This window comes from Aquila chrysaetos, chromosome 2 (assembly GCF_900496995.4).
Source record: "Aquila chrysaetos chrysaetos chromosome 2, bAquChr1.4, whole genome shotgun sequence".
NCBI classification, from domain to species: Eukaryota; Metazoa; Chordata; class Aves; order Accipitriformes; family Accipitridae; genus Aquila; species Aquila chrysaetos.
The window spans coordinates 14,335,981-14,349,066 of record NC_044005.1 but is presented as its reverse complement, the minus strand read 5'-3'; the positions used below and the strand labels follow the sequence as shown (position 1 = coordinate 14,349,066).

Genomic DNA, 13,086 nt, shown 5'->3' with positions numbered 1-13,086 from the left:
GTAGTCTAGCTAATTGTTTGTTCTGGGTCTGATGACAGCTGGTTACAAGATTCTTCAAAGGAATGTGCCAGCATTGTTGTAACAAACAGTGCTAGGATAAATTCTCCAGGAAACTTTGTTTCTAAGCTTGTACTTAAGTTTGCGTATCCCTTGTCCTAAGAGATTGCATTTTCTGGAGTTATTTCCTTTTTTTTAATCTTTGTGATATAAATAACATCAGAATAGAAGCAAACACTGGAATCTCATTAATCACAAAGCAGAATTTTTGTTGTTGTTGGCATAGAAATCCTGATGCAAGGGTAGAAGACACATCCATGAAATCTTATCCTGCAGTTTTACACCATCAAACCTCTTCCCCTTGTCAAGTGTATTTAATGGAAGTTCTTATATATAAGAAGATCTAAAATCCTGCAAGCAGGAAAAATGGGCTGATAGGAACCTCATGAAGTTCAGCAAGGACAAATGCAAAGTCCTGCATCTGGAATGGAGTAATCCTGTGCAACAGAACAGGCTGGTGCTAAACTGGCTAGAAAGCAGCTTTGCAGAAAAATACCTGGGGGTTCTGGTGCTGAGTATGAATCAGCAGTGTTCTCTTGCAGCAAAGAAGGTCAACTTCATCCTGGGCCAGATTAGCAAGTGTTTACCTAGTACATAGAGAAGATGATGCCAGGCTCTTCTCGGAGATGTGCAGTGAAAGGATGAGAGGCAAAGGACAAATGTAGGAGCACAGGAAACTTTTTGGCTCAACTCAGGGGTCATCAAACACTAAACTAGAATGTCCAGATAGGCTGTAGAGTCTCTATACTTAGAGATACTCAGAACTTCAGTGGACAGACCCCTGAGTAACCTGCTGCAGGTGGACCTACTTTGAGCCGGGGTTTGGACTAGCTGAGCCCTGGAGGTCCAACCTACATGCTTTGTTGATGCTATGATGAAAAACAGGGAAGGAGAAGAATTCAAATCATTGAGGTACAAGGAGTTCACTTGTCCTGGTTTGGTGAAAATAAATGCTGTTGTCCAAGTCTTCTTTTTTTAAATTCTTTTTTATAGATCATCATTTATTATCTTAAATGGTCATCCATTGTCCTAACACCAGGATGTCAAGCTAAGACTCTCCACAAATACGGTTTTCTTGAAAACTGTTGTATGTATTCAGAGTATGGGTCTGATCCAAAATATGCATAAAATGTTTAAGAAACTCAAGGTTATTCATGCATCATTCGCGTGAGTGGTTCTGTGGCTACAGTTTGCATGAGGCAATTCAGTACTGCAATATGGGGTTTCATAAATATTAGTAGATCCAAAAACTGTAGCTGAACTGCCTGTAAAGATTACTGGTTAATTTTTTTTAATTCTCCTATTTTATTTACATAATTTCTTTATAAAAATAAAGCTTTTTGAAAGGTTTCACAAATGTGATAATAATGCAGCAGTCTGAACCACTGAGACTCCCTGGTTTTGTTCATCTCTGCTAACACCACACTTGTGGTCATTTTCTACTAGTGATAGTTCAGACACTTTGTTATTTACAGAGTAGTAAGTAGTGCTATATTCAGAGAGCACTGAAAAAAAATTGCTTTTAAAACAATTCTAAGTCAAGTACATTTGGCATTTAACTTCTGTTATGTCCAGATGTAATGGAGATGCTCTACCAACTTTAGAAGGGTAATTGTGTTTTTAAAATTTATTTATAACTATTTTATTTTTGGAATATATGTTTTATTCATCAGTAGATTTTTCATTAGTCACAAATGAATTGGTACAATAGCATAGGCAGAACATTGGCTCAGTTGATACTATTAGCATATTGTAGATACTTTTCATTTCTTTAATATTATGACAGAGGGAATGTTCCAAGAAATTTTGGCACATTTCCTATGTTGCCAAATGCTGCAGTTGTATTTTAGTTCACGGACTGAGCTTGATTTCAAATATAACTTCCTCAGAGTTATAGTGGGTAATTTAAATTCCCCATTATTTTGAAAGTTTTCACATTACCGTGGGCAGGATACTGAAATTAAGCTGTTGGTTTTGAAGTAAAGTTCAGATTATAGATGATGTGGTCACTTAAATCCGGTTTGTGTTTTTTTTAACTTGTTTTATTTTACATTATTTTGAGAGTTTCTTAATGGAACATTTTGTACCTCCAAGAGGATAGTCCAAATTTGCTTTTCTATATTTTCTTTTATATTCTAATTTGGTACTCCTATAGATATAACATTATTATTGTTAATGGAGTTGTCTTTGTTCACATAGGAGTTTTAGTGCTCATACATAAATGTAATCTCAGGAGACCTGTGACTTTCTTCTCCTATTCCTCCCCTTCTCTCCCAGTACTATGTAGATAGTATGTTGTTTTAACATGCATGAAGGTTTTATATGACACCTCAGAAAAAAGCTCAGTTGATTGATTTTTCTTTTTTTTTCTTTTATTTTTTTCTTTTGAAGGCATACAGACATCTTTGATGTGAGGTCAAAAGTTCCCCCCAAAATTCAGCAATTTTAAGTTGTACGTTGAACATAGTTTAGTGGTCACTGTCCAGCTAGGAGGTAACAGCATTTTACTTTTTATACTCAATAATGTAATGTCTTTGCAATAAGAAGAGAGAAAAATGTTGATTTGGGGGACACTTTCAAAGGTAAAAGATAAAATTATTTAATATTTCAAGCACCTTTGCATGCCAGAAACTTGTGACTACGTAGGGGAAAAAATCAGGAGAAACATACAGTCAGTATAACTAGCTCTTGGAAAAATAATAAGGCCATCTGTAAGCACGCCAAGATACAATGGATAAGAAACAGCCAACATCGATTTGTTAAGAACAAATTATGTCTGATCAATCTAACGTTCTTCTCACAATTGTGCATGAGAGAGATTGTGACTGTAATGAGATTTTTTCAATATATTGTCTCATGTCTTTTTGTAAACACAGTAGGGAAATCCGTTCTGTATAGCAAGATTACTCTCATGTCCTTGTAAGTCTTAGGTTTCACTTTTCTTTACAGATTAGTGTAAGGAGGTGAATGTTTTTGGATTATGCAGGTAGGAGTGTGAACCTGAGGACCCCTAAACACAGTTACAGAAGCATCCTGTGCTCAGTAACTGTGCTGATGTTCTGTGAAAAATTCACAATGTTAAATAGCCTTTAAAATATCTGATTTCATAGTTGAGCAGTTTCACAGTAGGCTGCAGCATAAGGGAGCAGAAACATATGTTCAAGATCTTTTTAAAGTTTTTTTTTCATACTGTGTATGTTACTGGTGAGCCTTTAATGAATGAAGAATTGAATTAAAGCACTTTAAGAATATAAAACACTGCAAAGATGTAGTAGATATTGTTACCGAAATTGTGAAAATTAAAGATTGAGAGAAACATTTGCTTTCTGCTTTGGAATAACAACCTCTCATATGGGGAAATGATATGTGGTATGGATTTTCCCTCAATTAGCCAAATAGATTTTCAGAAGATGTAATTTTCTACAGTCTGTAAGTTGCTTGAATCTTTGTTATGCTGCCTTTAGGGACTAAAATGCAATAAATATATATACAATACAGGTTTATACAAGCTTGCTGAATTACACCTGTTGTGTTCTATTATGGATAAGGGAGTCTTCTGCTCAAAGGACATCTTTTGCAATACATAAAATAAGGCCCTAAAAAGTTGAATTTTTAATGTTAATAAACTGAATAATTGTAGTGAAAAATATGCATAACTGTAAATACCAACTTCCAGAAAAGGTGGAGCAAGGTTTCCAGCAAACACTGAAGCTGGATTTCCCAAGCTATGGGGCTAGGTTCCATTGTAGCATGGTTACAGCCTGCAAAGCAGCAAATTCTGCTTGTAGTAGTAAAAAACACTAAATAAAGTTTGTACAGAAATGGGCTAAGAGTTGAAGTCATTGTTTTAAAATACTGAATTGCATGAGCTATTCTGCCACATATCATCTTCTGCAGTGATCTGTTCCATCTCTCAGATGGATATTTTTCCTAAATTTCTGAGGTTCTGAAAGATTTACAGTGATAGAGGTTTCATAACTGTTTAGAGAATGTGCCTCAGCAAAGGGTTTAAGGGATGTATTAATATAAATGTTAGGAAAGTTCATTTTGCTGGGGTCGGGCATATTTGCATGACAAGCAGTCCGACTTAGATTCTGTGTATTGTGCATAAATTTCAGTTCTAGCAATAGGAGAGTTTCCGTTCTGTAATGTTGTAGTCCTCCCCTTTTGAGTATGTTATCTGCTACTGCTGCTTTGGTCTTCTGCGCTCCAGCTTTTTTCTCATGTTATGTGACATGGCAGTAGAATGAAATTCATGTATACATCTAATTATGCCAAACTCTTCAGAACACTGTTTACTGAGTTTCCAAAAAGAGATGTTTGATTCAATTTTGCTTTGTGGGGGTGAGAGAATAAGAAAGAGTTGTATTTCAAAGTATTAATTGGAGAGCCTGAGCTTTTAAGATTAATGTATTGTGACTGCTCCTCAGACCAGTCAAAAAGCTAGTATGGTTAATATCTACATCAAACAGTAAGGTAACAGTTTAAAATAGGAAAAAGAAGGATGTTAAAGAGTACAGAGGTGAATAAGATGCTCGGATTGTTTGCATTTATTTATTACGCCGTAATGTAGAATTCATAGCACTGAGATCATTACAGTGAAATGTCTGTCACTGAGAGCTTTTGAATAAATAACAGCCTCTAGAAGACAAGAAAAGGGCAAAACCAGTGCCCGCTTCTCTTTAAAACAGGGGGAGATGGAGTAGGGAAATAGAGAATTCTAGTTTCTGGAGAAAATATTGAGCAAATGGTTGAATTATTTGAAAGTAGTTGGGGATGAGATTGAAAGATGGACTAATTAATAACAAATCACATTAAATCAATCTTCTTTCTGTGGAAAAGGTAACAGATCTTGTAGTTAGTAGATGAAATGCATCTTGAATTTAGTGCATGTCTTTTTTGGTTGTGTTTTACCCGACTTTCTCATGTCTTAGGCTAGAGAGCACAATGGCAAGAAAAATGTATGCATTATAGAAGAAGCAGTTTTCAGAAGTCTTGTGGTGGTAAAAACCTAAAAAACCCCCTACCTTTAGTAAAGCCAGTTAAACAATTAATGTTTGTCAGAAGTTTAGGTGATGAGTTCCACTTGATCAATTATGTATATGTCTAATGCCATTTGGACAACACGCTTTATGAATAATGGTGACCTCTTGATGCATCCTTTATAAATCTGTTTGACAGGATTAGTACAGGTGGGCTGCACTTTTGCTAATTTCTGACTGCAGTACCGTTGAAAACTTGTTGATCATACTCCCAGAGTGTTTATTAAAATAGGTGCTAGTAGGAACCAAATTCCTTTGGGAGCAAAGTGCTTTTAAACTGACGAGTGAGCCTCCATGGGGAAATACAGTATCTTCTCAAGTGCTGTAGATGAGAGTAAGGTGCATGTGTATGTGGCTTTTCTAAAGCCCGCAAATGATACGTGGTCATGGCATACATGAAAGCAATATCTTGTTGCTCCTATAACTGATGATTTTAATACTTTTTTCCTTCCCTGTGGAGTCTTTTTTTTTTTCCTTCTGTAGCTGCTGGGATACTGAAAGCTCCCATGGTGAGAGATGGTCACTGTTGCATATGACTTGTAGTGGGAACCTCTGCTGCCCTTATGACTTTTTTCTCTTTTGGGAGAAGGAACTTATGGACTAAATTAAGTCTTTCACTCAGTAGTGACAGAGAGACCCTTTAGATCTTGCGTGGGTAATCAGTGGAGAATCTTTTTAAAAAGAACAACTCCCCCCCCGCCCAAAAAACAGCGTTCACATAGAATAACACTCACTCCTCCCTTACGCTCCCTGCAATCTATTTTCCCTGCCCCTGCTAGCTTGAAGAGCACGTGTGATGAAGTAATATCTCTCTCTTCTCTTCTTTAAAACGAATAAATAAATAATTTGATAAATCTTAGCCTCTTGACAGCGTAAGTTGACTTCAGCAGATAGGGAAAATGGAACTGATGACAAAATCAAAGAAATTGGCTCCAAATCATGAAATAAGCATTAAAAAAAAAAAATCTGTATGAATGATTTTCAGTATTGTTCACCTAACAGTAAGTATTTACATCCTTCCCTAATATTTTTAGCTCAAAGTATTTTCAGTTATTTAAGAAAGCCTGTCTTAAGACAACTCTCACTTGCTGAAAATGTAGATTAATGAATATTTTAAGAATCTTTTGTCATAGTATTTTAAGGGTTGTGTTAGTTTTTTTACTTCTGCAGTACCTCCTTCACTTTATTTAATGTGGATATGTAGAATATAAAGCACAGTTGAAATTGTGAAACTGAGCAAATGTATTTATCTTGGTCCATGCTGCTGTTCCAAAAATTATATTTCAGCAAATATACATTAATATAATGAATTTGTTAGGATGAAAGGAAGCAGTGGACTGTGGAAAACTCCTATAAATTAACCTAGCAGAATTCTGTTGCCTTTAAAAGTGTCAACAATCCAATTGATACTAACCACAGGATCCTGCGGAGATTAGTGTATGCAATTAAATGTTGGGAACAGTGTATCCATGGGAACAGCTATTGCCTTCATATGATGGTATGCAAATTATTTCCTACTTTCAAGATGAAGTTTCACTCCTGCCTTCATAGAAAGATAAGTAAACAACTAGAGAGTTGTAGTATAGTTTGGGATGTGGTATTTCTGTACAGACAGTATTTGGTTCTGGTTATTTTTATACTACTGAAAGAAATACTGTGGCTTCTCTGTAGGAAACATTTAACTATTAGATTTGTAGGTTTAGTCCTGCATGTCGACTGAACTGGGACCTCGGTGGAGCTCCTCTCCTTAGTGTGGGAAACAACTTGTTCTCCCCTTTCAGTAGGAAGCAGTCAGTGGTTCAGAGGCCCGTGAGCAGGAGAAATTTCATGTGGATAGAAATTAGTGAGTTCAGTCTCGTAGTTTCAGTAAATCAGAGTAGCCCCAGATACTTGAAACGTGTTAATATAAACATGCTCACCTTTGACAACCTTGATATTTTTGAAAGTAGGTTGGAATGAATAACATATTTCATTTTCTGCTCAAATTTTAGTCTCCACTTCTCACTTTATTTTAGGGAAGCAGATATTTAGCAGCAAAAATGAATTTAGGATCAGCGCACTGAAGTTCCACCCTACAGAGTCAAATATTTTCATTTGTGGAGGGTTCAGCCCGGAAGTTAAAGCTTGGGATATAAGGACTTCTAAGGTAATGGAAATCTTTCTTTTCTTTCTCTTTTGAAATGTTTCCTAGGTTGGATGTGCTGTGCATTACTAAGCTAATAAATGTAGTGGTCTTTTAATGAAGTGTTACTCTGAAGTATTTTGCATTTGTCATTAATTGTGTTGCTATTTGTTGATATGAACCTCTGTAATGTTTTTGAAGCATGAAGAAGAACATTGTACACAAAAAATAGGAATTTTTTATTTATTTATGTAAATATGAGTAACATATAGTTGAATTAAATAAAGCTGTGATGGGTTGACCCTGGCTGGTCGCCAGGTACCCACCAAAGCCGTTCTATCACTCCCACTCTTCAACTGGACAGGGGAGAGAAAATATAACAAAGAGCTTGTGGGTCGAGATAAGGACAGGAGAGATCACTCACCAATTACCGTCACGGGCAAAACAGACAGAGCTTGGGGAAAAATAACTCACTTTATTACAAATCAACCAGAGTAGGGTAATGAGAAATAAAACCAAATCTCAGAACACCTTCCCTCCACCCCTCCCTTCTTCCCGGGCACAACTTCACTCCCGGCTTCTCTACCACCCCCCTCAGCGGCACAGGAGGACGGGGAATGGGGTTTACGGTCAGTTCATCACACGTTATTTTCTGCCGCTTCATCTTCCTCAGGGGGAGGACTCATCACACTCTTCCCCTGCTCCAGCGTGGGGTCCCACCCACGGGAGACAGTCCTCCACAAACTTCTCCAACGTGGGACCTTCCCACAGGCTGCAGTTCTTCACGAACTGCTCCAGCATGGGTCCTTTCCATGGTGTGCAGTCCTTCAGGAGCACACTGCTCCAGCGTGGGTCCCCCACGGCGTCACAAGTCCTGCCAGAAAACCTGCTCCAGCGTGGGCTCCTCTCTCCACAGATCCGCAGGTCCTGCCAGGAGCCTGTTCCAGCGCGGGCTTCCCACGGGGTCACAGCCTCCTTCGGGAACCCACCTGCTCCGGCGTGGGGTCCTCCATGGGCTACAGGTGGATATCTGCTCCACCGTGGACCTCCCTGGGCTGCAGGGGGACAGCCTGCCTCACCATGGTCTTCCCCATGGGCTGCAGGGGAATCTCTGCTCTGGCGCCTGGAGCACCTCCTCCCGCTCCTTCTTCACTGACCTGGGGGTCTGCAGGGTTGTTTCTCTTACATGTTCTCACTCCTCTCTCCGGCTGCCGAATTCCGCCTGTCCCAACTTTTTTCCTTCTTAAAAATGTTATCACAGAGGTGTTACCACTATCGCTGATTGGCTCGGCCTTGGCCGGCGGCGGGTCCGTCTTAGAGCCGGCGGTATTGGCTCTCTCTCGAACACAGGGGAAGCTTCCAGCAGCTTCTTACAGAAGCCACCCCTGTAACACCCCCCCCCCGCTACCAAAACCTTGCCACACAAAACCAATACAAAAGCCAATAGCTCACTTCAGGATTCTGAAAATTAGTTGTGTAGTAGGAAGCAGTACAGCTAAATTGCTCTTTAAGCTGTTACATGTGGGTCAGGGTGTATGTGCCTGTACCTTTTGTGTAGAAGCCTGGAGTAATTTTTACATTCATGAAGGGCCACAGAAAGGCATGTACAGCCTCTGCCTTTACCTCATCATGAACCATGAAGAACAGTGTGTTCCCAGCTGCCATTCAGAGCTCAGGTAAGACTAGAGCTGTATTTGGCCAGTGGAAGCATAAGGCAAGCCGACATCCTCATGCACAGAACAGCTCAAAGAGCAGCAGTGACTGTCAAGTGAGTAGTTCTTCGTTTTCCTTTGAATTTCTATGTGGGTAGATCCTACTCATCATAGTTAGCCATCTGTTTGCTCCTGAGGGTGGCAGAAGGGACCTGAAAAAGGTAAGATTGCTTATCCAAACTTTGTCTCTGACTTTGAGGTACTAAGAATAATTGGTGAGAGAGGTGGGGAGATGCATTTCAGGTATGAGGGCTCTAACAGTAGACCTCTGAAATGGTTATGAGAGTTGCTCCATTGAGGAAACACAGTATTCTTGTGCAATTAACAATCTAGTTCCTGTGCTGCAGTTGTTCCTTTGGATTTCTCACTGATGTTTGAGAAAATAATTTAATTGTGTAGGATCTATACCATAGGCTTCCCTCACATGAATAAGTTCTTAAAAGAAAAACATTAGTAAGTATATATTGAGACTGCCAAGTCTGAGGCTACTCTGAAAATGAATTTACTGTCAGTTTCAGAGTTACAGTGTCAGCATGAAAACCTTTGTAAAAAGTGTGATGGAATTTATTCCATCCATCATGCTTGTATGATGGTTAGTTTTGCTTGATAAGGATAAGAAGACATACTCAAAGCACAGTTCTATGAAGGAAGGTGATTCTAGTTTTAGATTGCAAAAATTGTAAATACTTATGATAAAGGATACCTACGTAACTTTTTAAAAAGTTGTGAGATTTTCCATAGTAACTCTTCCCTCCCTCCCCCTGCCTTGCACTGGTATACAGTATTCTGGTGCTGTCAATGAGGGATTTTGGTATACTGTCTTTCGCGTAGCCAACTTACATAACATGAAAATATGTATCACAGAAATGGGAAACCAGTACCAGTTCAAAGGGACAGAGGTCCCCCTGTAAATTTACTGTAGAACAAAAACATTTTTTTTTTTTTTTGGCAGGGTACTGAAGAAGAAAGACTAATAGAAGTCTTCTCTCCTGAACTGCAGGGTCAGTGGTTTCATAGCATGCAAATGGAGTAGGGAATACAATTGTTCTTTCTTGAGATTCTCATAACAGTAGACCTTAATTGTGGGGAGGAGGTGCAGTCTGTAATTGAATACTAAGCTGTCCTTTTTAACATAGAGAAGCCATTGTATGTCATGGTAGGCTGAACTTCCTTTAAAAGTACTTCAGGAACTAAATGGGCATCATCTTTTTAAGGCTTAAAGACTGCTGACCACAGTGTCAAATCTGAGATATTTAATCCTAGTCAAGGAGAAGATGGCACGTGTATGTGACAAAACATTCTTTCTGAGATTTTCTGACTTGGTGCAATAAGCTTTCCTGTAAATGGTATTGTAGTTATACACAAAGTCAAATGATAGTCTAGCTGTGTACAAAGCCAGAGACATTCTTTCACCCCCTGTAGTTTCTTTATGATGGATTTTACACCTGTGTATATCTTTGAGTGACTATCTCTGAGAATCCTGTAAAGATGACTTTTCTCTAGATTTGAAATCAGCTGTGATTAATGAGCATGTTCATGCCAAAAATGGCAATACCTCCAGCTTGCATGCGTCTAAGGTGCCCAGTGTCTACAGATGGAAGATGATAACTGATTCTGTTCTATAGTAACAAACGACCAAAATAGCATGTTGCAAAAATGTGCCTGTCTGGATGGTAGCTCATGTTGAATATGGTTATGGAAGAATATGGTTAGAAATCTTTCACAGATAGTAGGAGACAATCTCAAATATTGATAATGGAGAAGGCACTTCAGTTTCAAGGAACTAGAAGATTAATTTACAATGGATATTTGCAGTTCAAGGGTTATGCTTGAGTAAGATTCCTTCTTCAGCCATTCTGATACCAGAGAATGTGATGACAAGACCTGAGGACGATGCAAAATTGGCATTGACTCAGGTAGAGTTAAGGGGCTAAATAACAGATGTTAATGCTTGTGCTAGACAAGTTATTTCTGAGTCACCTCCTGAGTCTGATGCTCTCCTATTGTCAGTATCTCTGCCACATCTTGAGCTGATGATCTGATATAGTAACTTTCGTGTAAACTACATCAGGCAAAATTGCAGAGGAAAACTGCAGTTTTCAGTACTTTACCACTGCACAGTTATAAGAAACAATAGTTATGCTTGGGATCACCTTTATGTAGGTTTCAGGGGATGACATACAATCTGTGTGTGTTTGGATGCAGAGCCAGTGGTGAATGCTTTAGGTGACAACATCTGTGATTCATTTCCAGAAGACAAATAGACACTGTAAAAACCATTTATATCTATGTAGAAGAGGAACATGAATACTTAACGTTTTATTAATTTGACTATACATTCAATCTAAACCAGCACTCATGTTTTCTACTAATTAGGGAGTATATTATCTTTATGAGATTCAAACAGTATTTTATTGTATCTTTATGCTTTACTGCCCAACTGTGTTTTTTTTGCCTCCTTGCTTACTGATCTGGGTATGGTGCCTTTTTCAAATGGGTACAATGGGGTATTTGTCTTTCCATGGGCCATCCCCTGTCCACTTTCAATACTGTTGCCGAAGCAGATGGTACTCATGATTGTTACAGTATGAATTTTTTCTTTTTGATTAAGAGTATTGCTGTTGTGTGCCATATGTCACAACATTGCATGCTGTGACATCCTTTCACCCCATCTTATGACATGATTTCTCAAAAAGCAGTGCGTTCTGTGGCCAGGATGCTATATACAGCAAAAATGAGACTAGCAGAAAAATGCATTTTTATCTCAATGACTAACCATACACTCATTTTTGCAGTGCTAAAGCTTCAGCCTCAGAACATGCCTTAAAGAGCTGTTGATCACTGAGTAATGCACACAGTAGCTGTCTCTGTACATGCAAGACACTCCAATGCTTAGAAAGATTGTGTGTAACTCTATTTCTGTAAGCTGATGCTAATGAAGAGTTAAGGGAAACATCCCACTGTATTACAAGGAAATAATTTACTTGCCAAGAAAATAAATAAGTGAATGAATGTGTATTCTGACAGGTAAAATAGGAAAGGTTTTAGGCTTTGTAAAACAAAAAACCCAGCCTGTTTCTTTTGTACAGATCCTGTGCTGGGTTCTCTCTGAAAGTTTTTAGGAGCTGTTACCTGCTTTGTTCATTAGGAAACAATTATATTCATGTATAACTTCACTAGCTGGAAAACTAGCCAATTAAGTAGTGCATGAGGAATATTAATTTTAATAACGAGCAGTGTTGGAAAGTGGAAGGCTTGCGTTTACCCTGGTAACAGATATTGATCCTTTTCATTGTTTGTTTGTTTGTTTCATATATTTGCTCATTTGAAAACCATAATTTTGTATGTACTGTGATTGTCTAAAGCAGCAGTGTGGTTTACTCTTTTACTCTGAAACGTTTCTAAAAGGGGGAGAGAGCTTCTATTATCCTTTGATTCCCCCCCCCCCCCCCCCCCCTCTTCTGAGGTATCTGTAGACACCTACATTTGTATTGGTTTTAAAATTTGAAGAACTATGTGTGTGTACTGAGTGAATGTGGAAGGCAATAGCTGAGTGGAGAAAAGGGGAAAAATATCAAACTCTGATTTGATTGCTTATGGCTTCTTCTTGCAGAATGTTGAGTATCACCTGTGCATCGTTACTGCAAAATAACGTACTTACATTTCAAACTCTCAGCCATAGGACAACATACTGTTGGTTAGGCACGAATCATCAATATCATCAGTATCTCATGTCTGCTTCTTCCTAGTTTGGGGGATTTCAATGGATTCTTCAGGTATTCCTGCTTTCAGCTTATATTGTTATCTTTATTCACAAGATAAAAACAGCATGCTTTCTACCTTTTCCATCTTACACATTTTTGGCCACATTCAAGATTGGATAAAGTATCCTGGCCAATATTTTGAAATTTATCCTGTTCTAACAAGTGCCATTTGCTCTTAACTGAAATAGATGTCTGAGGCCTCTTGCTACTTCGTTTCAGTTTTGATGCAAACACCCTTAATATCTTTCAAGTGCTTTCATCCTAATTCATTACAAGATTTTCCTGTTTTGCCTGTTCAAGTGTGTTAACCTGTCATTCAGCTTGGAACGATGTGTGGGTGAACTAATGATTCTTTTTGTTCCCATCATCATACTCCTGATAGCCTTTTC

General features: G+C 38.4%; 1 protein-coding gene across 9 annotated transcripts in view; it reads left to right on the top strand.

Moving 5' to 3' along the window:
• The window catches only part of WDR25 (WD repeat domain 25), a 72,473-nt gene that overhangs the window by 41,749 nt on the left and 17,638 nt on the right, over nt 1–13,086 (top strand). For 7 of the 9 annotated variants that reach the window (XM_030000612.2, XM_030000620.2, XM_030000645.2 and 4 more), the window contains exon 4: nt 7,115–7,245. The exons of the other annotated variants lie outside the window; for them this stretch is intronic. In XM_030000612.2, the coding sequence (XP_029856472.1) occupies nt 7,115–7,245 (131 nt within the window). The remainder of the gene's footprint in view (nt 1–7,114; nt 7,246–13,086) is intronic. 9 annotated transcript variants of the gene reach the window in all.